This window comes from Physeter macrocephalus, chromosome 7 (genome assembly GCF_002837175.3).
Source record: "Physeter macrocephalus isolate SW-GA chromosome 7, ASM283717v5, whole genome shotgun sequence".
NCBI lineage: Eukaryota > Metazoa > Chordata > Mammalia > Artiodactyla > Physeteridae > Physeter > Physeter macrocephalus.
In genome coordinates this window covers 113,095,685-113,121,669 of record NC_041220.1, presented here as the reverse complement: position 1 = coordinate 113,121,669, position 25,985 = coordinate 113,095,685, and the positions used below count along the sequence as shown (strand labels likewise).

General features: G+C 44.7%; 1 protein-coding gene and 1 non-coding gene across 3 annotated transcripts in view; one reads left to right on the top strand and one right to left on the bottom strand.

Moving 5' to 3' along the window:
* Positions 1-22,286, bottom strand: part of HADH (hydroxyacyl-CoA dehydrogenase) — a 52,005-nt gene extending 29,719 nt beyond the window's left edge. Inside the window, exon 1 of one of the 2 annotated variants that reach the window (XM_007100594.2) lies at positions 22,014-22,286. In XM_007100594.2, the coding sequence (XP_007100656.2) occupies positions 22,014-22,145 (132 nt within the window). In that variant the 5' untranslated portion in view covers positions 22,146-22,286. The remainder of the gene's footprint in view (positions 1-22,013) is intronic. The other variant, XM_028492162.2, reaches the window with a different exon arrangement.
* Positions 11,194-11,327, top strand: LOC112063814 (small nucleolar RNA SNORA43). The gene has a single exon (XR_002891196.1). It is a non-coding gene; the product is annotated as a small nucleolar RNA SNORA43 (small nucleolar RNA).
* Positions 22,287-25,985: the final 3,699 nt, after the last annotated feature.

The following is a 25,985-nucleotide window of genomic DNA, read 5'->3' as shown; positions in this document are numbered from 1 at the left end:
CAGCAGGCCAAAGTAAAATAACACCCCAAAAGCTAAACACGCATCAGTCCAGACCAGGTTTCTCCCTAAGTAACAACAGACCAAGGCCCATCTTGCCAACACCTCAAATCACTGGACACAAATCTGAACCTCCAATTCAATAAATTCAAAGTAAAAAAGCAAAAGCAAATTCAGAAATTGTGCAGAAAAGACCACACTGTGAGACTGTTATCTTTACAAAGGCTCTTGGCTGGTGTCTGGAAACGTACATTTGGAGAGGGTTCCTGCTCCCAGTATCTAAACTGTGCAATATGTTTTACACTCACAACTGCTTTCCTTCTGAGAGTCTGAAATTTTGGTGCTTGCCAGGAAGAGGGTGCCTATGTGACCAGCCCCAGTAAAAATTCTGGGCTCTGGGTCTCTAATGAGCATCCTTAGTAGACAACATTTCACATGTACTGTCACAACTTGCTGCTAGAGGAATTAAGTGTGTCCTGCGTGACTTCACTGCGAGAGGACTTGAGAAGCTGGCACCTGATTTCCTCTAGACTTTGCCCCACACGCCTTTTCCCTTTGCCGATTGTTCTATATCCTTTTGCTGTAATAAGTTACAGCCATGATGATGACTCTATGCTGGTCCTGTAAGTAAATCACCAAACCTGGAGAAGTGGGGGGAATTTGGTGAGGAACCCTGACACAGAAAACTAAGGAAATAAATCTCAAATTCCAGATGCAGCTGCTGATGAAACTGAACTGCTTTGAGGCAGGCAGCACTGGCGAGCAACAGCTGAAGGGAGGTGTGACCACTGGTTGGGCACCTCGTCTGCAAGGTGGGGCAAGCAGAGGTGCTGGCTTGGGGACCTTCCCTTTTTGTCTTGGCTCCTGCGTCTGACGGTCCCTCTGGAATAACACAAGTGGTTTTCACCTTGTTCCTCTTAACCTCTGACCTAGGTCATCCTTTCAATAGGCCAGACAGGATTCCTCAGGTTCCCCCTTTTGCCCAGGTCCCAATCCACTCTCCCGCACTTCACCTCCAGCATCACTCGGGCTTTTTTGTTCCTCAAGGGGTTGGGGAGGAAAATTCAAGTACATTTGGAACAAGACAGTGCCAAAGCTGAAGGGAACAGAGACAAAGAAAGACAGCAAGGGACTTCCCTAGTGGTTCACTGGTTAGGACTCCACGCTTCCACTGCAGGGGACACTGGTTTGATCCCTGGCCGGGGAACTAACATCCCGGAAGCTGCAGCTGGTGGCCAAAAAAAAAAAAAAGACAGCCAAGGCAGTGTCTTTCTGCTTCAAAACTTTATAATCCCACTGAGAAAACATGAAGGAAAAAAAAACACTCAACAATACAAAGCTCCATATGTGGGATGTCAAAGAAAATAAAAACCACATGGTGAAGAATTCTGTCAGGCAACAGATCTCAGAAAGCTGGGTAAGAAGAGTACACCTGGAATGAGCCATCTTCCCAAGGAACAAGGTATTAACCTTAAAGAGGTGGAGTAGAATAAGTGAAGGAGGTGGTATCATGCCATCTCTCTAGAAAGCCCCTTTCAGAGTTATTATAATCGTGTTTGTGACAGTCACAGCGCATTTTTGGTTATGTGGCAGATAAGCCATAACGCTATCCTTATGATTACTTTTTTTAAATTGCAAGCAGAACCAAACCTAGAGAGGAAGCAACCCTCAAAAATTCAAGTGAACCAAGAGAGACTTACAAAAACACTAAAATTCAACCGGGAAAAACCCTGGCCAAAAAGCATTTTCAGCCTAAATGCTGACTTTCCACTCCTATCCAAAGTCCTCTGATAAACACCGCCAGCTGCCCACCCACACTCCCCCCGCATCACCTGCCCCCGCCATAAGGAGACACCGGGCAATTCAGTCACTGCCTTGCTCATCTTGGCGTCTAAATGAGCACACTAGAGATGATACAGTATGTAGACACCAGCAAAAACCAGCTATTAAATCAAGGCTCTCTAGGCAATGTTCCAGAAGAGCAAAGTACACGTGTCAAATGACCCACGTCAAAGTTACTGAGGGTGTAAAACTTCTGTTTACTTTCTCATCTCAACCAGAAGATACGGGATGTGCAAGGAGGGGCCGAACCTCAGAGAGAAAGCAGACCGACAGATCTTCCCAGTGTCACGGATCACATCCTCACTCTGCAAAGCTTCCCTCAGCCCCACAGTGCCTCAATGGTCTGCAAGAGGCTGCTCTTGTAGAAACTTAGCTCAATTTTTTTTCCCTCCCTCAACTGACTGGAGAATTTTCTACAATTTTGGGCTCTCCAAAATGCCTAAACTGGTTATTTCTGGTGTAGTAAGAAAGCAACAATTGTATACTCTAAATGGTTATCCCTTTAAACAATTTCTACTTCAGCTTTTCTTACCTTGGTTAACTCATAAAGCTTCAAGAAAATATGAAGGAAATCTTATGGTAGAGTCATTCCACAAATATAGTTAGAGAAGGACATTCTGGTTTAAACCCAAAGTGGATATGGTTAGTGGGGAGTTCCCTGGCGGTCCAGTGGTTAGGACCTGACACTTTCACTGCCGTAGCCTGGGTTCAATCACTGGTCAGGAAACTAAGATCCCGCAAGCTGCGCAGCACAGCCCAAAAAAAAAATAAAAACCCAAAGTGGATTCGGTTAGGACTGAGTAGAGAAAATATGAGTGAAAACGAGAAATTTATATTCTTGAAATATTTTCCATCTCATGGTGAAGCTCTTGGTTGCATAGCAGTAAACTACCGTTACAGCACAACTTCAAGTGATTTCAAAGAAAGCAGTTATTTTCAGCCTACCCACTTGCAGAGAGTAACCCAACCTAATGCTCAAGTTCCTTGCAATCATTTCTTGCAGACATACCCAAGAGACACAAGGTTGGCAGTATCTTGAGGGCAACTTCCTGTCCTATTCATCTTTGCAAACCCCAGTGCCTGGTCCATGGTGGACATTCAATGTATATTTGCTGAATAAGTAAATGATCAAACTACATCTAGCCCACTGCCTGGTATGTATTAGATGCCTGATAACATTTCCACAGGATGAGTCTAATGTTCTTTGATTCTATTCATCTACTCCAAGTGGGGTTGATATTCCTCTCCTACTGCTGTGTGTCTAAATGGGCTACCACCGGGATAGAGTCAGGATGCAGACAGCCTGTCCCTTGCCCCCCTACAATCCATGTCCAACCTGAAAGCTGCATGACTCTCATCCCAGACTGGCTCAATAAGCTGATGCAACCTTAAGCATGGCCAGCAGTCAGATCTTCATTCATGGCTTCAGCTACACGTGGGTTTGAAGGCAAAAACCAGAAAAAATAGAACAAGAAGCGCTGTGTTTTTCTTGGAAGCCAAGTAACTGTACTGGGGTATACAAACAATCTGGACAGCGGGGAAGCTGTCAAATAGTTTGGATGAAAAAATGCAGATTATTAGGAAATGCTTTCCACCAAATGACCAGAGGTCACAGACGAGAACTCTGGCCTCTCAGAGGAGAGCACTTTTGCTCCCCCGCGCCAACACCCGTGCTCTCCTGGGGTGGAGGGCAAGCACCATTTAGAGTCCCGTGCTGGGCACGGCTCTACGTGCGTTCCCTTTACTACTACTGCCTCCTCGTGGCTCAAAACCGTGTCGCGGCTGCTCCAGGCCCTGGGACAAGGTGAGGAACAGAACAAATCCCCTGCTCTCAGAGAGCTTTCACTGCTCATAAATTACCCTGTTTGGTCTGCACAACAGCCTTTGGGGGAGGCAGTGTAACAGTAAGCAAAGTCTGGATGTGATGGGGCTTTGACGCTAGGGCCGCCTGTATCCAGAGCTCATGTGCTGGCTGTTCCTGACCCCAAAAGGCATGGCCGGGTCTGAGGGGAACAGTCTGAGACAGCTCTGAGCTGGGCAAGGGCCAGACTCCGGAGCCCGTCTGCCAACTGTGAGACAGAAAAATTCCTTAACCCCCCAGAGGCTGTCTCCTCACCCATAAAAATGGGCAGCAGAGCTGTTGAGACAATTAAAAGAGTTAATATACACTAGGCACTGTGCTTAGCATATCACAACAGCTTAACGATTTTACTCTAGGCAGGCCCCTTCCTCCTTCTCCAAGGGTCCAAGGCCTAATGCTGGATCCAGGTACAGACTCCAAAGGTAAATTACTTTATTTTGCTTTTAAAATTACATCTTCTGATCTCATGACTTGTTCCCTTTTTGGTTTTCATTTTCAGGTTTTCTCTTCTGTGTCCTTCCATTTTTACAAACAGGCTAGGATCTCTCTTCATTTAAAAAGAATGTTTAGGGACTTCCCTGGTGGCGCAGTGGTTAGGAATCCGCCTGCCAATGCAGGGGACACGGGTTCGATCCCTGGTCCGGGAAGATCCCACATGCCGCGGAGCAACTAAGCCCGTGTGCCACAACTACTGAGCCTGCGCTCTAGAGCCCGCGAGCCACAACTACTGAAGCCCGCGTGCCTAAAGCCTGAGCTCCGCAACACGAGAAACCACTGCAATGAGAAACCTGAGCACTGCAACGAAGAGTAGCCCCTGCTCAATGCAACTAGAGAAAGCCCGTGTGCAGCAATGAAGACCCAACACAACCAAATTAATTAATTAATTTATTTATGAATTTAAAAAATAAAGAGTGTTTAAAAAGCAGGGGGAATGGGCTTCCCTGGTGGCGCAGCGGTTGCGCGTCCGCCTGCCGATGCAGGGGAACTGGGTTCGCGCCCCGGTCTGGGAGGATCCCGCGTGCCGCGGAGCGGCTGGGCCCGTGAGCCGTGGCCAATGAGCCTGCGCGTCCGGAGCCTGTGCTCCGCAACGGGAGAGTCCACAGCAGAGGGAGGCCTGCATACCAGAAAAAAAAAAAAAAAAAAAAAAAAAAAAAAGCAGGGGGGACACCCACAAGCTTCCTTAGCCACCTGAAGCTGGCCTTCGCTTCACCACAGAAGTCTTTCAGTTACTGGGGGGGCACAGTGGTATGTGGAGCACGAGTTCCAGAACTGGACTTCCTAGGTTTAAATCCTGGCTTAGCCACTTACTGCATAACTTTGGACAAGTTATACAGCCTCTTTATCTATGATTTCCTGATCTGTGATAAGGAAAACAACAGTGCCCATTTCATAAGACTGTTGTGAAAATTAAAGACGTTAAAGCGTTTAAAGTGTATAGACCAATGCCAAGCGCAAGGAAGGTGCACAATGCTTGTTAGATGCCACTCTCGTCACTACACTTTGCACTCTCACTTTCCCCCTGAGCCATGCAATTCCTAAACCCTAGCAATGAGGCTTCTTCCACCACTACTGTGGTATGAATGTACAGATAACTTATCAATGGTCTTCTAAGTGCTAAAGCCAATGCCTGTTCTCCGGCTCCATATTCTACTTTTCCACAGCCCTACACACTGCCAGCTAAACCATCCTTTTTGAAACTCTCCAATTTCTTATCTCTATTTCTTATCTGTTCCTTTTAGCCATATTAATTCTGTCCATCTTCTCAGCCTTTAAACAAAGGTATCCTTCAAGGTTCTGCTGTCAGTATTCTTTTTCTGTCTTTATAGCCTTTCTTTCTGGAATCTTAATCATTCACATAATTCCAGCTATGTATGAAACCAGCATATTCTGTCCTAAGCTACAGTCAACACCTTGACCCTAAAAACCAATCCTCCTTGACCTTCATTAATACCACCACTATCCTGAGGGTCACAATTTGCTGGACAACACTTTTTTCTTCACCTCAACCCTTAATTACGTCCAAAGAAATTATATCCACTATTCAAGGCCCATTTCAAAAGCTACCCTCTCCATGAAGCCTTTTTCCAAATCAATGTCTTCTTCCCTCTATTTTGAAACCTCAGACCTAGACTTTTACTGCTGTTATTATGCTGCTTCACACCAAAGTCAGCTGTGTCATGTGGATCTCTGTCTAACGATCTCTGCTCTTAGATCTGAATCCCTTGATAGCAGACTCTGATCTGGTCCCTGTGTCCCCTAGCATTCATCACTTGCACACGGCGGTTGTCCAATAAATAACTGCTCAATGCCAGGTGCCTAGAGAGCAGTGACCTGAGCCCGTGCTCTCCTCCGGCCATACACTTCTCCCTCACGCTGCTTCATGGCTCCATGACCCTGCCCTTAGGTTCCCTCCACCAGAAAGCATCTCTCCCTCACTGTTGCCTGGGGGACTCCAACTCGTCCTTCATGATCCAAGAGAGGCCCTCTCTCCTTTAGAGAAAGCTCTCCCAACCTCTAGAAGAGGTGGTCACTCCTTTGTGCCTCTACTGATTTACAGACACAGCAGGTCTTTCCTGCAGGACTCCAAATACAGAAAGAAAATAGAGTGCGGAGCTGGTGAGAGCCACCAGCTACCAATGGCCACTCAGTTATGTAACGGTAGCCAGAACCCCAGGATGTGAATACAACAGAGAAATCAGAAACAAATGGTCATAAACGATTTCATGTTGTAAAAATCTCACAAATTTCAGAATAAAGGTCATAAACCAATGAGTATGTAGGAGAAATTCCAGATGTGAAAGATAAATTAGACATGAAAAAGCTGACCGACACCAACTCTTGATGATGATTCAAAATAATACCTAGAGACCTTTTCAAAAGAGCTGCCATATCATCCACTTCTTCAGAGTCTGAAGTAGCTGTTACCACGAATCCCAACATAGGGTAGTTCTGGCACACTCCTAACTGCAATCCAACCAAAATTTCCAGTAAATATAAATTTCATATACATATATGTGGTGCAATGTATACATATTCCTTTTTTTAACATGTACTTTTTTAATGTTCCTTTTCCCTCACCCTAAGAAGATATATCTTATATGTAGTGTCATATCTTGAGTGTCTAAAAACCACTAAAACTTTCACCTGTATCAGGTGACATCCCAGATATGATAAGCAGGAGATCTGTGCCTTTATGACAATTAATTGTTCGTACTTGTACTTCTTCTTCTGGACAGTGAGCAATTCAAGAGCAGCAACCGCATGTTACCTTCAACCGCCCCAATGCCTAGCACAAAGGGACACCATATTCATGAAAAGAAGGCATGAATAATAGCTCTATTTTTTAAAAGCGTCAATTTGTAAATTATCTTAGGAATAAGTTCGCAAGAAATCATGAATGGTTTTGCTACCAGAAACTCTTTATAACAAATTTTACAAACCAAGTTATTTTAGAATTATGAGAAATCACACTCTTAGTTTGAAAAGGATAGGAAGAAAAAAAAGAGTAAATAACTGGAGCCTTTAGTCAATTACCAAGTGAAAAAATGCCGCAAAAATGCCTGTTATTTTGTGAGCAGTCCAACCGTTTTCTGGCACTGGTGGAGATGCCAGGCTAAGGAGGGCAACCGCAGTGTAATATGACCACCGCCGTAATTTCAAAACTGGATTTATGCTTAATTTCCTCCAGCATGTCAATGTGTCCTGTACCATTTATCAAAGGGGCTGTGGGCAAAGACACACACAGCCCCTTTGACGGACAGGATGCGTACGTCCATCCTGTGAGGGACATGTGCGTGAGCCAGGCCAAGGATGACCACAGACATGTGACATAGGTTCCTCTTCAATGTAGGTTTCTTCTCTATCATAGTAGGGAGAAAGTGAGGCACCTTAATTTTTCAACTACCGCAAGGTCAGAGATTGGCAAAAGTATTCACTGTTCAGCTTTATTAGCTACAGATGATCAGGATCACCTATTTTTAGAGCAGGAAGATCAGCGTGGTGGCTTTCAAACTTTTTAGCCATGAAATCCTTCCTCATAAGAATGTATACAGAAGAACAATACATAAAGCATGGGTCAGGGAAGAGGGGTTTGGGAACCACCAAGGAGATTCACTGAACTCCTAACCCTAAAGTCTATCAGAGCATAGTGTAAAAACCTCTGATCTATTCACATGTTAGGATGGCTATTATTAAAAAAACAAAAACAAAAAAAAAACCATAAAATAAGTGTTAGCAAGGATATGGAGAAATTGGAACCCTTGCACACTGCTGACGGGTAAAACAGTACAGCCACTGTAGAATATGGTATGGCGGTTCCTCAAAAAATTAAAAATAATTACCATATTATCCAGCAATTCCACTTCTGGGTATATACCCAAAAGAACTGAAGCAAGACTAACAGTTACAACCATAACACAGTTGTAGACCACGTTCATAGCAGCATTATTCACAATAACCAAAAGGTGGAAGCAGCCCAAGTGTCCATCAATGGATGAATGGAAAAACAAAAGGTAGTCTGGACATGCAATGGAATATGATGCCATTAAAAATATTCCAGTGCAATATTATTCCTTAAAAAGGAAAGAAATTCTGACACATGCTACAACACAAACGAACCTTTAAGATTTTTAGGTGAAATAAGGCAGTCAAAAAAGGACAAATACTGTAGGATTCCACCTATAGGTAGTATCTAGAACAGTCAAATTCAGAGACCGAAAGTAAAGCAATGGCTGCTGGGGGCTGGGGCAAGGGGAGATGGGGAGTTATTACTTAACAGGCATGCACTTAAATGCCACTGAACTGTATATTTTTTAATGGTCAAATTGATGTCTTACTTTATGTATTTTTTACCACACACACACAAAACCTTTAATCCAACACAACACCTTCAATTTACTGAGAAAAGAAATATTAACTAAAGCAAAAAAATTATTCACCTAAGATCACATACAGGCACTAAAGTGTTCTATCCAAAACATAATTCTGTAAAAGGTACTTCTGTCTACATTAGTAACTCCATTAAACTTTTCAGTGGCTCCCATGACCACATGGCATGCAAGGCCCTCCAGGAAAGGGACCCACCTCCTCTCCAGACATGCTGTTCACTGTCACCTGAGACTCTAACACCACCACAAGGCTCGTAGTTGCCCACGTCTGCTACTGCCTCTCACCTCCAGGACTGTGTGCTGTCCATGCCTTCTCCCCAGCTTCCCCTCATTAAATAAGACTGAGCATCACTTCCAGATACTAAGCATCCCCACCCCAAGATCCTCTCCGTCCCAGGCAAGGCATCTTGTGTTCCAGTAATACCCCTGCATACCCTTACCACGTTGTGTGATGATCATCCGTTTAAGTGCTGTCTCCCCTACTCCTGGAATCTGACTAAACGTCATTCAACCTTTGTTGGCTGAATAGACCCTGCTTGGCTGGGGTGGGACCTCAGGAAATGTTGCTGAACAAATACATCTGGTGGGAAAAGCCAAGATGAGATCAGGTCTCCTGAAGGTCCAAGGCTCTCTTCATAGGGTTGCTTAGGGCCTCCCCTGATAATGTGAAAATAACTACACTGGAGTTCCAGTTCAAGACAGTACAGTAGGAAGATCCTGAACTCACGTCCTCCCATAGACACACTGAGTCTACAGCTACATATGGAACAATTTCCTCTTTAAAAAAACCTAAAGAGGGGCTGAGTGATGACTACACATCAGGCAAAAGAGAAGAAAACCACAAGGTGGGTAGGAGAGGCTGGGATACAATCTCATCATAAACCCCATGCAGGGAGGGACCTTGGAACCTGGAGCTTCTCCCTGAAGAGCAAGGGGCTTGCACCCACATCAGGCATCCCAACTTTTGGGTCATACACTTGAGATGACCCTCCAAAACTTCTGGCTTTGAAAACCAACAAGGCTCACGTCCCAAGACCCACAAGACGCTAGCAATCTGAGAAGCCACTCTTAAAGGGCTCACATGCTCAGGTTCACACACCCCAGGGCCCAGCTCAGAGGCAGCTGATCACACCAGACTTAAAATAAAGGCAGCTGACCTGCTTATGCTCAAGTGTCAGCCTGAAGGGCAGTCGTCTAGTCCCACACACACACCTCGAAGCCGGCTGTAACACTCTCCAGGTACGGGGACCGGCAGGCGCACCTCTGCGTTCCCCCGTGCCATTCTCCCGAGCACCAGTGTCCCCTGGTGGGCAGTTTTGCTCGTGTCTGGTGCCCCAATTTTTGTGGCTGCTGCTAAGCAGTGCCTCTTGATTGCCAGCCTCTGGAGGCTAGGTGAGTTTGCATTCCTGGCCCCATAGGACTGCAATAATTGGTGTCACCCAGAAAGGAGCTCATACCCGTCTGGCACCCCGATTTTTGCTACTGCTGCCAGGGGACACCTCTACATCGCCTGGCTCTGGCGGTCAGTGGGGTTTATGTTCGTGGTTCCCATAGGACTGTAACCAACAGAGAAAGAGTTCCTAAAGGGCTACCAGAAAAGAGCTTATACACTCATCTAGTGCCCTAATTTCTGTGGCTGCCACTCAGGGAACACTTCCAGATCACCTGGCTCTGGTGGCCAGAGGGGCTTATGCCTAAGGTTCCACAGGACTGTATGTATCTAATTACTTTTAAAAGCTGATGCCTGAGGGCCTGGCTTCCAGGTGGCCTGGATCTAGACGCTGAGATTCTCCCCTCTGGGACATTAACAGGACTTGGCACATCCTCAACTACTAAGAGCTGTTAAAAACATAACAGGGTACTTGGATAAGCACAGAGGTTTGAGACAACCAGGAGCTGAGGCAAGGATGAACAACAGGGCTCACCTTCTACATGAGGTCACTCCTTCAGGGCTGGGAGAGGTGACTGTCCCATCTACCGTTTAGAGTCAAGCAAACTGAAGAAACAGAGGAATATGTTCCAAATGAACGAACAAGATAAAACCTCAGGAAAAAACCATAACAAAGCAGAGATAAAGAATGTACCTGATAGAGTTCAAAGTAGTGGTCATAAAGATGTTCACCAAATTGAGTAGGAGAACAGATGAACACAGGGAGAACTTCAACAAAGACATGGAAAATAAACAAAGTACCAAACAGAAGTCACAGAGCTAAAGAATACAATAACTGAACTGAAAAAAAAAAAAGCTAAAGAGGTTAAACAACAGACTAGATAAGGCAGAAGTAAGAATCAGTCAACTAGAAGACAAAGCATAAAACTCAACCAATCAGAGCAGCAAAAAGAAAAAAGAATGAAAAAAAGTGAAGATAGCTTAAGAGACTTATTGTACAACATCAAGTACACTAACATTCACATTACTGTGTCCTAGAAGGAAAAGAGAGGGAGAAGGGAGAAAACTTATTCAAAGAAATAACGGCAGAAAAATTCCCTAACCTGGGGAAAGAAACAGACATCCAGATCCAGTAAGCCCAAAGAGTTTCAAATAAGAAGAACCCAAGAGACCCACACCAAATGTCAAAAGTGAAAGACAAGGAGAGCTGCCCTGCAGATGCCGGACTTGCCGGCACCACGGGCGCGGCTGCCCTGCTGCACCTGTGACGCTGGGGCAGAGAGGAAGCGGCTACTTGTACGCTCGGTGCTCAGAACAGTGGCCGCTTAGGATGGTTTGTAGCCGGACATCACCAAAAGCTGCCTGAGGAAGCACCTCGTTTCCACGTGCACTTGCAGTGGGAGCTGTGCGCAGGCCCTTGAACACTTTGGTATTCTTTTTCTTTATAAGGCTCGTTGCGAGAATTAAATGATATATGTGTACAACCACATGGCAAGCTTTGGGCACAACGGGATTGACCAGGAGAGGGTCTCCTTACTGGAAATGATTGTTCTGTTGGTCTGTCTGGCGAGGACTTTTTAGGAATCCTTGGGCAAGTGTGACATGCATCCCTGGCTGAGGGCCGCTGAGCTGGTATCAAGGCCCTGTAGGGCCTCCAGGCCCTGTTCAGAGCAGGGTCCTAGGTGGGGACAAGGGGGACCCAGAGCCACCTGGTCCACAAGCACTCGTGCTCTGAGGACCTTGAGACGTGTCACTCTGGAAGGAAGGCATTTGTCCTGTTGATGAGGCAGAAGTCGGGCCCCTGTGTGGAGCCCCTCGATGGGCCAAATGTAACCCTATGAAATGATCATCCAAACCAGGGGCGTCCTGGTCTCCTTGCAGGTGGAGAGTGCATTTTGCTATTTCCCGAAATGTTTAAGTTGGAGGGCTGAACAAAAGCTGTAGGTCAGTGGCTCTCGGCTAGGGGCACTTTGTCACCCTCCCAGGGCACATGGCAATGTGCAGGGCAGGAAAGGGGTAGCGGTGCTGCTGGCATCTAGCTGGTGGGGGCCAGGGCTGTGGCTACATGTCCTGTGGTGCCCAGGACGGCTCCATAGTAAAGCTACAGGGTCCCAAATGCTGATAGGGCCAAGGATGACAAACCCTGCTATAGAAAATATGATTTCGGGGGGATTCATGGATTGGATTCCATTTCTCAGGTCTGTGGGCCCAGCTCGGTCCTGTGCGGCTGGTCAGTGGAATAGACCTGCAGGTGTGGCTCTTGTCACTCTAGGACTGGCTTCAGGACAGAGCCTGCTGATGAGCCCAGGGCACCGTCCTCAGTTCTGCAGGACAGTGCACCGGAGTGGAGCCGGGTGGGGGGCGGTGTGCCTGGCTCACAGCACGGCGGCCATGCACATCCAGTCTGCCGGCAAGGGCAGTGGAGAGCCGGGGAAGTCATGGCCTTGGGAATGTCCTCTGATGAAAAAGAACCTGCAGGCTTATCAAATAACTTTTGTGTGGAACGTTGGGGTGTTGAAAAGCAGTTCTGTGTGCTTTTCCCCCTTGGTGTGGATCAGCAGTGCTGAGGCAGCAGGCGTGATACAGAAGTGTGAGCAGAGATGGTCTGGAATCCCCAAACTCCAGGGAAACTAAAGGTGGCAGCAAGCCACCTTTAGTGAAGTGAAGAGGACAGGAGTTGGGGCCAGTGGTGGTGGCGGCAGCCCAGCAGGCACCCCTCGTCTCAGGGTCCTAATCCTGGCTCCAGCTGGGTGGTCAGGGGAGCTGCAAGGTCTTCTGGGCGAGCAGAGCCCACAGTCCTGAGCTGTTCTTCGCTGTGTCTGGGTCATCTCCCCCCAGCCAAGGGGGAGAAATCTAGATGAGGTTTAAGAATTAATGCTTTAAGAATGTGGATCTCATAGTTAAAACCTTGGAACACGTGTTTTCAGCACAAGGTGCTAAAGTGAACAGAGGATTTAACACCTTTTCAAGGAGGGTGTCTCCATGTGGGCAGAATTAGAGAATAAATGGGTGTTGAATAAAAAAAAAAAAGACAAGGAGAAAATATTAAAAGCCTCAAGAGAAAAACAACTTGCTATACACAAGGGAACCCCAGTAAGACCAACAGCAGAAACTCTGTAGGCCAGAAGGGAGTGGCACAATACATTCAGAGTGCTGAAAGAAAAAAACTTCCAACCAAGAATACTCTACCTGGCAAAGTTATTGCTCAGAGTGAAAGAGTTCATCACTACTAAACCAGCCTTAAAAGAACTGTTAAAGGTACTTTAAGCTGAAAAGAAAGGGTGCTAATCAGTAACGAGAACACGTATGAAAGAATAAATCTCACTGGAAAGGTAAATATATAGTAAAGGTAGATTAATCATTTATAAAGCTAGCATGGATATTAAAAGACAAAAGTCGTAAAAATAACTATGATTATAATAATTAGTTAAGGGATATACAAGATAAAAAGGTGTAAAATGTGACATCAAAACCATTAAATGGCAGGGAGGGTATTAATGTTGAGCTTTAGAATGGGATCAAACTTAAGTCATTATTAAATTAAAATAGACTGTACAAGTTGCTGTATGTAAGCCTCATGGTGACCACAAAGAAAATTAAAAGTCAATGCAGGGAACTGAAGATATTTGAAATATGAATATAAGAATTCATAATCAGAATCTATCAACATTTCCTACAAATCCATTAGGGAAAAAAAGGACAACATGAGAGGTAAACAGGAATGAAATTTAATAGCATATTACACAAGAATATATCTATATGGCCAATAAACATGTGAAAAGGGGTTCACCTCACTAGTATTGTAAGCAGGGAAATTCTAATAAAAATACAATGAAATGTCACTACACCCACCAGAATGACTAAACTTTAAAGGAACAACAATATAGAGCAAAGAGAATCTTCATACCCTGAAGGCAGAACTGTAAAGTGGTATAACCACTTTGGAAAAATGTTTGGCATTATCTACTGATGTCGAATATATCCATATCTCGTAATCCAGCAAGATTGTACCTGAAATTGAAATTGTAATTTCACCCAAGAGATATGTGCACACGTGTATGTCAAAAGACAGGACCATGACTCTTCACAGCAACAGTGCTGTGACGGTTAATTCCAGCAGGTCTAGAATTAGCCTGAGTTGTTTTGCTAAAGTTCCTGCATCACAATGACCCCTGGTCGAGGCATGAAACCTACTGATTTATAGTGTTGCTTTGTAAACTTAAGTCTAAAGTTTTGGGGTGGTTTGTACCAGCTTATCAGCATTGTTTGTTGATAAGAGTGATATTGATGATTCACACCTGATTTGATTTTTTAATTACATTATTGGATTTTCTCTTACTTAGAAAAGAATTTCATGTGTCTTGGATGCAAGGAAATCAATCACACTCATTCTTCTCAAATTATTCAGTGATAAATTATCCCCAGCTTTCTGAGGAGATGGTAGTGGAAGAGTGAATCACAAAAATAAAGAGATCTTTTTCCCTCCTCTCATAGACATGTTATTTTTTCAATAAATAAGGAGGACTCTCCCTGGCACTTTAATCTGAGTGCCAATAATCTGAATCAACCCCCGGAGAACTCCTGTTTTATGTGATAGTGACCTACACTGTAAGACCTTGAGGACAAGCAGTCTGCAATGGAAAAAAATTTATTTGAAGGCTATGTCCTCAGCTCTATGACTTCTCTAGCCTTGGTGGAAAGCAGGCTTAGCCAGAGAGAAATATTTCTGGACAAGGGTGCTCAGAGCTGTAAAAATAGGTCCAGTGAACAGCACACTTGTCAAAGCCCCTGAGGACTCCAGCCACAGGGCCAAGGAAACATGCCAAGCAGAAGCTTGCTGGATTTCTCTATTTTTGCAAACATACCACCAGATTTGAAGCCCCTTCTCTGAAGTATAATTTGAGTGCAGAATTTGTGAGAATTGCATCAACTGGTCCAGTGAGATGTTCCACGTGCCCCTACACTACAGGAGGGCTGCATTTCACCAACACTACGCTCTCTCTGGAAAACGGCCAAGTTGTATATGCACCATCTGCCAAACGCAAATTCTGACTTCTTGATCCCCAGAGTAAGTGCTTGGCCCAGAATAAGTACACGGAGTCGCTGCTCCCCATGAGGCTGCTGTGCCTTTGCATCTAGGCCTGCCCTTGGGTTCTCATAATTTGATCCAGGGAGGAAAAAAGTCATAAATCAGTTGCATCTCTCAGAGCTGGCAAGTCGGGGTTTATGACTGTCTCTGATTGTGCAATGCCGTGAACTCTGCCATCGACACAAGCTGTCTTCACAAACTTCAACACTCAGAAAAAGGCATTCCATCGAGGCTTTCGACCACCACCACAGATAGCTGGTTTATACTTAAAACAGTTAAGTTCATTGGCTGGCGTCTGTTTTTAACTTGGATTTTTATATTTTAAATAGCATTTCTAAAAAGCCAAGGAAATGGGCCTCAATTTTTAAGTGAGCCTGTTAAATGCACAATTTTTTTTAAAATTCAGTAAGCATCTGGGTTTGGTAATGTAGAGAAAATAAATTCTCTCCCTGGACCCTCCTCTCCCATCTCCCACAAATTCTGGAAAGGAGATGGGATAACTGGACATGTCAGGGGCATCAACCAACTCTTAGTTATATTTAAGAATCTCTGAAAGATGTTGCCACTATGCACACTTTCTGAGTAGAGGAGAGAGCTGCAATTCCAAACTGCTCGCTCGGAAGATTAATATGGCAATGGTTATTAGGATGAGCATTTCTTTCCTATTAGATTCTGCTGAAATGAACCAATTAAGATGTTTCCTCAACAATTCAGGTATCAATGCCTGGTCTAGGAATTACAAAGGAAGGAACAGGGGAAACAGCTCTCCTCGGAGGAAAGCCTCAGAGCCTTCTGCTGCTGATCTGCTAGAAGATCAACAATGGCAATCACAGAGGGAGGAAACTGGGAAAGCTGGAGAGAACAAAGAAGTCTTGCCAGGTGAATCTGAGTCTACTATGGGCAGAAAGATAGTAGCAGAGGATGGAGATGACCAGCAGGTGACTCTAACTTTGAAACTAGAGCTGACGAGAGGTCAAGCTGGTAACGGCTGACTCCAGATACCCACAAAAACATCCCCTTGCCCGTGGAAGCCTCACTTCTCCCCACAAGACGGCAGAGGCCAAAGGTGCAGGTAGCACCGTGGTCACTGCAGCCACAGGGATCTCCAGCAAGCAGAAGAGTAGTTGAGAGACCCGAGTTCCAGCCCCTGCTCTGCCTCTGACCCTTGACCCCAAGTGCCATCTCTGCAGGGACGAATATCATAATGGTCACATGAAATGACAGAGACATTAAAGTGCTTGGAACAGAAAAAAGTGTCACATCTGTAGAGTGTTTTTTAAGTGCCAGGCTCTGTTGCAAATGCTTTATGACTATGAACTTAACTGTAATACCCAAATACAAGTGAACAAAGCACTAAGATTATCTCTCTCAACAGCCCACACAATTAGTCTTAAAATCTTTAGAACTGTTTGAACTCTCCATAGCTCCCTATCATATCTTCAAAGACAGTTAAGAGAATCTAAAATAAGAGAAGTCATCACCAGATTACAGCTAATGGATCTACATAAAGGCAGCTAACATCTACTGAACAGTTCCCACTGAAAACACTACTACAGTCTAAGCACTTAGCTCATGGAACTCTCAGAACACTGAGACAAGTATCATTATTCGCAGATAAGGGAAGAAGCAGAGAGGGGTTAAGAGACGCGCCCAAGATTCCCACAGCCAGGAGAGGAAGGGCTGGGATCCAAACTCCAGCAGGCACCTTACAGCCTGCTCACTTCCAGGCATGAGACCACCACTGAGCGGAGACTATCACACAGCATAACCTAGAGGGAGATACAGAACAGAAAGCAGCAGCATTATCTTCCTGTGGTCCCAGGAGAGCTAGGCAGTGAGGTATGTGCCTAAGGCAGATATGGGGAGAAGAGAGAAGGAGGAGGAAAGGAAATGAGAAACTCAAGAAAGGGGCAGATAACAGTGAGGTGGATCCAGGACACGGGAGAGAAAACCCCAAACTTGACTGAGGTCCCATTTCTGCTCTACAATATCCAAACATATTCTACAGCATTCATTTTTCTGCCTGTCAGGCCTTACCTCTTCTACAGTATCTCTAGCCACACCCCAAGTCCAAAGGCTAATATGCTGACAGAAGCTGATTTTACTGTCCCAGTACATCATGGATATCAGAGAACAGCCCAAGAAAGAAATGAGCAACAACACAGTAAATGAGGGAAGAACTTCATGACAAACACACACCCCATACCCTTGAGGACAAAGTTAACACCTGGGAATAAAACTATTCCCTCCATGGGACTTCCCTGGTGGCGCAGCGGTTAAGAATCCACCTGCCAATGCAGGGGACACGGGTTCAAGCCCTGGTCCGTGAAGATGCCACATTCTGTGGAGCAGCTAAGCCCGTGCGCCATAACTACTGAGCCCGAGCTCTAGAGCCCGCGAGCCACAGCTACTGAGCCCACATGCCTAGAGCCTGTGCTCGTCAATAAGAGAAGCCCCCGCTCGCCGCAACTAGAGAACGCCTGCGCGCAGCGATGAAGACCCAACGCAGCCAAAAATAAAAGAAACAAAACAAAACAAAACAAAACAAAAAACGACCATTCCTTCCATAAAGAACTTTGAGTCAAAATGAGAGCTTACAGCCCGGTGACTGTGCCAGCCTCCTGTGCTCCTAAAACTTCTCCTAGGCCACTGCACTGTTTCTCAAACAAGCTTCAACAGAGGCATACTCACTGTAGCGAGAGAAAAGAATAAAGCTAAACAACACAGAGCAACTCTGATCATTCTTCTACTCAGCATCAGAGAGTTCAGAGTTGGGGGCAGGAAAAAGGAGATGGGCAAACAAATGCAGAGGCTGGGGAGAAGACTTCCAATCCACCTGAGTCCTCATCAAGCATCGCAGAGTACTACAAATGTCAGGGAAACGTGTACTTGTAGTTTAGAATACACCTCCCCTTGTTTTAATAGCCTAAGGAGCTCTCCCCAGAAAAAATGTGCACTTTTGCTCTTTAAGAGGAATAAATAAAAAAGCTTTGAGTGTGAACTCAGCTCCAACCTCCTTCAAGATGCAAACTCTCACTTCCTCAAAGAAGTGTAGTGCACTAAAAGGAAGGTTGTACCAGAGAGCCAAGAAATCCAGCCCCTAAAATGCCATTCCTAGAAAGCCCACTGGCTTCTCACTAGTAAATTAACAAAAGCTATAAGCTCTCTGGGCTCCTCATATGAAAAAAGGCAATGCAAGAAGCAAAGCTTTGACTCATTCTATAAATTGAAGAGATGCACAGCTAATAACTTTCTTCCTTTTTTCCCTTCTTTACAAAGCAAAAACCAACCTGTCCCCCACTCAAGGGTCAATTACTGCTGGAAGCTTTTTTTTGCTGGCCTAAGTATCCAGATGAAGATAAACTGGCAATCAGACCCAAGTCAGAATAATGGGCAAACACACAAAACAAGTTAACCTTACTTAAATATTAACTCACAGTTTTTGTTTTTGTTTTTTAATTTAAAACAAGCAAAAGTAATGACAGGCAAAGTAGATGCTCTTAGAGAATACAAATATACAAATGGCCTGTGCTCTGATCAACTACGTATAATTAAACACAGACCTCACTCGTCTTAAATTGCTTAATTGCTTGAGAAATGTGTCAGGCTCCCACAAAATCTACTCATTATTTTTTATCCTACTCAGCATGAACTGGAACATATGGCAAAAATGATAAATTTTTTTTAAAAATTAAAAATGTAAATAGAACTACACCTTGATTAAAATTAAAACTACTTCATGGGACTTGCCTGGTGGTGCAGTGGTTAAGAATCTGCCTTCCAATGCAGGGAACGCGGGTTTGATCCCTGGTCAGGGAACTAGATCCCACATGCATGCCACAACTAAGGAGCCCGCGAGCTGCAACTAAGGAACCTGCTGGCTACAACTAAGGAGCACATGTACCACAACTAAGGAGCCCACGAGCCACAACTAAGACCTGGTGCCACCAAACATTTTTTTTTTTTTTTTTTTTTTAAGTGGTACACGGGCCTCTCACTGTTGTGGCCTCTCCCGTTGCAGAGCACAGGCTCCGGACGCGCAGGATCAGCGGCCATGGCTCACGGGCCCAGCCGCTCCGCGGCATGTGGGATCTTCCCAGACCGGGGCACGAACCCGTGTCCCCTGCATCGGCAGGCGGATTCTCAACCACTGCGCCACCAGGGAAGCCCCATTTTTTTTTTTTTTAATTAAAAAAAAAACTACTTCAGAAACAGTTCTGGAGAGTGAAGCTGAGTGTGAATTAGTAGCATAAACTTACATGTTAGTTTGTGCTTGTGTTTTTAAGGCTTTACTGAGGAGGATAAAAAGTGCCTTCCCTCTTTCCAGAGGTCCCTGAACAAACTGCAGTCAACAACTGGCATTTGCCTTCAAGATTAAGCAAGATGGAACAGAATCACAGCCGGTGCTCTCCATCTTAACATTACAGGCCTACCATAGCAACAAGGATCAGAGATGGGCGTGGCATGAGGGGACAATGACAAAAGGACAAGGATAACACCATGATGGTAATAACCCTGAAGGCAGCTAACATTCTGTGAGCTCTTACTAGATGCCACTGTGCTAAGTGCTTGACGTGTGCTACTTTATTCAATCCTCTCCATACTCCTAGAAGGCTAGTCCTACCTCAGAGATTAGTAAGGCACAGAAGTAACTTTTCCATGTTAGCACAGAGCCAGCATAGACCATCCCAATTCCTCACAGTGAACTGGATCCAATCTACAGTCAAACCACACCAACTAATAGCTGTGGCACTAAATAAGCAAAAGATTTACCCTGTGACAAAAGCTGTAGGTCAAGCAGCATGAAGAATGAGGCAATACTGCCTCGAACAGCATGCTGCAGGATAGAGTGCAAAAATGGATCAGCTAAACGGCCGAAACCAACCAAATGGCTGAAAGTGGCACACAGAGATATAATGCAGGAAAGTGCGGTTCCCCTCCACAGGATTAAAGCTGTCACCTACAGTGGCTGAGGCTCTTTTAAACCTTGTTATGTAAGGACAGAACTACTGTTCCCTAGGATCATCCACTATTTAAATCTTTGGTCCTTATCAACTTCTTGAATGACAATTCCATTATATTTCCAATGTGTGGGGTAAATAGCTTTCTTTTTTACCCCTTAGGTTTCAAAAGGCACGCCGCCGCCCTGGTCCAACTACTCAAGGATTTGATCCACAAGTCTGAATGCCCAACATTGTCAATCTCCTCCCTTCCTTTTCTCAGATGAAAGCTCCAACACCATACCCATAATTTTAGGTGTTACGTGTGTGCCTTTTTGTGCAACATAACACTTTTTTGGCCAGTAGTGCATACAGTACTCCAAGAACTGAGCAACCTGAATTTGTACAAAAGCTGAAGTGATGCTTTCTACTTAGTTTCTAATCCTCTTCCACTGATGTCTTCAAGGGACCATCAACAATAGTTTCTGGACCCATTTCCTATATTGTTATTGGCGGCTTAAGGCCCTAATATCTTGTCACTAAGATGTTGTTTAGATGTTTTTAAACAAATACATTATTTTATACCTGCCCACAACAAATCTCACTCTCACAGCATAAGGAGATTTGGGTGGAGCAGGGAGATACACATGCACTCAACCTAAACTTTCTTTTAAGTATCAGGTAGTATAATAAACTTTCATGTTAAAGGGACCTACTCCTTCCATCTCACGTATAATAAAGATTACGGGGACACCATAACCCAGCAGCCAGGCCATGTACACAATAAAAAGGGCAATACATGTCCAAAAACATGATCAAATGCACTCAGCCTAAACTTTCTTTTAAGTATCAGGTAGTATAATAAACTTTCATGTTAAAGGGAACTACTCCTCCCATCTCACGCATAATAAAGATTATGCGGACACCATAACCCAGCAGCCAGGGCATGTACACAATAAAAAGGGCAATATATGTCCAAAAACATGATCTGAGAAGAAATGGGAATCAGAAGGATAAACCATTAATGAAATACAGATTTCAGAAGAAAATGCAATCAAATTAATATGTTGCAAAAAACTTGCAGTCTGGGAAGTATTAAGATATATAATAAGAAGAAAAGATTTTTCTACAAAGCAAGCATAAAAGCATGCACTTGGCTGGAAAGAGACACTACAAAAATTAAACTCCTTCATGATCACAGCCACTGAACTTGAGTTCTCCCCTAAGAAAAATGAGATAAATGCCTCCCCCGTCCAACAGTACAAGTAGCAAAGGGCCGACATGCTAAGCATATAATCAGCTAGGCTATGAAAATCACGGTTCCCCAATACGAGCTGGAATATAACCGCTAAAACTCAATCAGTAAAAACACAAGGATCACAGTACCTAGGTAAGAGTTGCACAACTGATCGTGAATCACAGCTTCGTTGGAACCGGGCAGAGTCCTGAAGATGCACACTGAGATTAGCGATTCCTTCAGAGCCCACAACCGCTCTGCGTCCCCCTCCCACTCCACCCAGCGCCAGAGGGCACTAGGTCAAAGACTTCTTGCGCAGCACTTGGTGGAGTCCCAGGGCCTCACAAGCGCCGATTAGGTAACGTTACCAAATGCTACAAAAGTGCTGACTACTATTATTCTTTGTAACTCAGCAAGCAAACACTGGGAGAGGAGAGAAGACCATTCAGAGAGCAGAAAACTGCTCTGACAACGGCTGCATAACTATAAAAAACTAATAAAATTAAAACTGATCGCAGTGCGGGTCTCTGGAAGCCAACCCCCGGAAACTGAGGCTCGGCCCAAGAACACTAGATCTTTGGGGGACTGCAGACTAACAGGCCCAGACATTTCAACTACACGGGGGAGGGTAGGGGTGGAAATTCCCTGGGGCTCGCGTGAACGCCGGCCTCCGGGCCGGACAACCCCCGCCGGGTCGCGGCCCGCCAGCGCTTTCCTGTCGGGGGGGGGGGCAGCAAAGCGAGCGGGGAACGCTGCCCAAGGACTGCCCACCTGGGCGACGCCGGCGCCCATCAGCCCGCCGCCGATGACCGTCACGTGCTTGACGAGGATTTTCTTCGCTGAGGCCGCGGCGGTGGACGAGGAGGACATGGAGCGCACGAACTGCCTGGTTACGAAAGCCATGGTGCAGACGGCGAAGGCGGCGACAGCGACAAGACCTGGCAGAGAAGACACCCGCACGCGACACCGAACAGCGAGCAGACCTCTGTGGGAGGAAGCCCAGGAGTCCCGCCACCCGCGCGCCCTGGGCGACGCCGTGACGTCTTCGACGGCGGGGGCGGAGTCTCGAGGCCCGCTTTCCCCATTGGCGGAGGCCGCAGGGACGGCGTTCGAACGTCCGAGCGCGGCGTCCAAGCCCACGTGGACTGGGGCGGGCCGCAACCCTCCTCTGCAGAGCAGGTCTACCAAGGCTGTCAACGCAGCTGGTCGTGTGCGCTCGAGTGGTTAGCGCTCCGGTACCGGACCCAGTGCAAGCCTTTCCTCGCAAAAGCCACGGGCCCCTTGTAAGGGGAAGTCCGTGGTGTTGCCTTGTTAACTCCTCGCTTTTGATCCTTGTACATAACTCGGCGCCGAATAAATACGTGTTATTTGGCTGTGGTGATGAGGGAGCCCAAAATGAGCACCTTCCGTTTGTGTCACCAAAAACCAAGTCTAGGGATTATTTTAAGCCGGTGCATATTGTTCCTGCTAAAAACGGAAGGAAACAAACTGCTCACACCCAAAGCAAATGTCAGTGACCTGTGAGTTCTAATGCAAAAATCAGGCCCACTAAGGGAAAGAGAGATTTAACCTTTAATTGCCCATTTCGACTTTACATGTTTATTAATGCAGGGAACATGTGGACAGTTTAAAGTCAAAGAGGAACCTTTGTGGAGTGACCGGTAATAATAGAAAGGCCAATCTTCTCCTTCGTGTAAATAACTTCTAGTTACTGTACCTTAGTAATATAGAATTTTTATTTATTTTTAAATATGTAATAAGGACCCACAGACTCACCATCCAAAGTCCGCCTCCTCCTATTGCAAGTAACTTACATAGTGAATCCCGTGTTCACCGTTGCTTTGCTTAGATCTCATTTTTATTTCTAATTCTGTAAAAGTGTGGGAGAAGTGCTGGTGTTGAGCACTCCTTAAGGCTTGGGACGTTTCTAAGGAGATTGTTACTGGCTGAAGACACTGTCCCATCCAAATAATTAAAGTCCATTAAGTGCTAGAATGTACCAAATGCAAAAACCAATAGGACTAGAATTGGAATAGGAAGATTACACGGAGAACCTAGTAACTTGAACAAATGAGTCAATTTATGAAGAAAAGAGGCTTCTAGGCACAGAAAGCAGCACATGCAAAGGTAGAAACGTAAAAAAATATTGCCACAGGAAAAGAGTGAGGAATCAGGTATTGTTAGAGGTGAAGCTGGGTTAGTAGATTAGGAAGATGCACAGATGATTCTTTTGGTGGATTTTAACTTTTCATTCTCATTTAAAAGTTGTGTTTAATGCAAGGCCAAACATATTCTGATTATAGTGTCATCACAATATGTATTTTTTTAATGTGTGTAATGTAAAACATAATGCCTGAGTATTTGGTATGTTTTCAGATCTCTGATTTGTTTTCCTCAGAACAGAAAGAATAACCACTGCAGTATGTTTTAGCAGTTCTCAGATCTGAGGCCATCTGTATTATGTAAAAGTGGGATGTGAAGAAAGGAGCACTGAAGTGAGTCAGGAGTCCTGTCTCAGTCACTGGTATGCAGTATGATGGTCTGCAGCCTCCCTGGGCTCCAGGGTCCTTGTCTTTCAAAAGAAAGGGCTGGGAAGGGTAAGCTGGGACAAAGTGAGAGAGTGGCATGGACATATATATATATACATTACCAAATGTAAAACAGATAGCTAGTGGCAAGCAGCCGCATAGCACAGGGAGATCAGCTCCCTGCTTTGTGTCCACCTAGAGGGGTGGGAGGGAGACGCAAGAGGGAGGAGATATGGGGATATATGTATAGCTGATTCACTTTGTTATACAGCAGAAACTAACACACCATTGTAAAGCAATTATACTCCAACAAAGATGTTAAAAAAAAAAAAAAGGGCTGGACAGGTACCTTTCCAGCTGTTTCATACTGAGAGTCTAACCCTCATTTACACCCTTATGAACCAGGAAGGCCACCCTGGCCTCTATTCCTGCCCAGTCCTGATCAGATGACAGTGACAATAGAATCATTCTTCTTTTGCCAGAACTGCAAGTCTCTTCCCAAGTGTGGCCTTGAACTTTCAGGCACCCAGTAACAATTTCTGTGGTCCCCGACTTGCACCTTCACCCTGTTCTTGGGGAGGTGCTTCGTTTCTCTCTGCAGAAGGAGTGGTGCACTGGGAAGCAAGACACTGGTCACTGACCAACTCAAAAACAGCAAAGGAAAGGGTACCCCCTTTTTACAGGTAAGGAAACAGGCCCAGAGAAGTTCAGAAACTTAGCCAAGGTCACACAGCTAATGAATAGCACAGGCAGAATTCCAACTCAGGACAGTCTGTTTTCAGGGCTCATGTTCTTGGCCACTATGCAGTTTTGCCTCTCCTTATAGCAACCCTAAGGTTACCACTGCTATCTTCCTCTAAAAGTGAAGAAACTGAGGCTCTGAGCGATTAAGTCATTTATTAAATGTAACTCAGCCAATAACTGACCAAGCTCAGATGTGAATCCATTCTGACCTCAAGGCTCCCATTCCTTTCATAATTTCATACTCTTTAGAAAGTGCTGCTGTTGCTAGAGGGGAAAAAAAAATTGGGGAGTGGTCTCCAGTAAACATACATGTCTAGATTTGGAGCTTTAACTGTCCTACTAAGGTTATCATTAAGGTTAAGCAGATTAATGTATTTAGACATTCCTACCAATAAGCCCCAGAACTGTTAAGTTTCACACAGTTGAGTCCCAATATTTACACCTGAAGACTTTATAGAACCATGTGTTTTATTCCTTCCTGATTTCTAGCATGTGGACTCATGCTTCTCAAACACAAACATCCATTTATAATTGTCTACTGATCACCTCTATTTGGAAATCTCTCAGCTACTTCAAATGTAACTTATCAAAATTTGAACCTATTATTTCTCACTTCCCACAATACCTTTCACCTCCTCTTGCATTCATTGTCAGTTCACGATGACACACAACCAAGGGCGTTTTCCTTCCCCCTCACCACCATATCCCCATTCAGTGGGTCAGATGTCATTGATGCCACCTTAGGAGCATACAGGCTTCCTCCCTCATTTCCCTCTTATCTCTATCCCTATTTATCGGCATTTTATCCAAGCCCTTGTCTCCTGTGTAGAGACTGAGCCTATTCCTGAAGTGCCTTACTGTAACTAATGTCTCTTTGACCCAGTTCATACTTCACATTCTTCTCAGACTGATTTCTCAAGTTATAAAGTGGGTCACTGCACTCTCCTTTTAAACATTTTATTCCCAGGATAAAGACCAAACTTCTAAGTCCTGGTGACAACACTTTAAACTCACCTATTTCCTTCTACTCCTTCTCAAGTACCTTAAATCCTAGCCACAAAGAACCAAGTTGATTTCCTAACGTAAATTAGAAATCATCTTTTATAAAGATCCTAGTATTTATAAATTAGTTGAAGGCTAAATTATATTTTGACTAACTGTAATTCTCAGACATTTTCAGAGCCTGGTATGGATTTATTATTTTTTTATTGAAGTATAGTTGATTTACAGTGTTGTGTTAATTACTGCTATACAGTGAAGTGATTCAGTTATACATATATATATATATATATATATATATATATATACACACACACATTCTTTTTTTAAAATATTCTTTTCCATGATGGTTTATCATAGAATATTAAATATAGTTCTCTGGGCTATACAGTAGGACCTTGTTGTTTATGCATTCGATATATAATAGCTCACATCTGCTAACCCCAAACTCCCACTCCATCCCTCCCCCAAC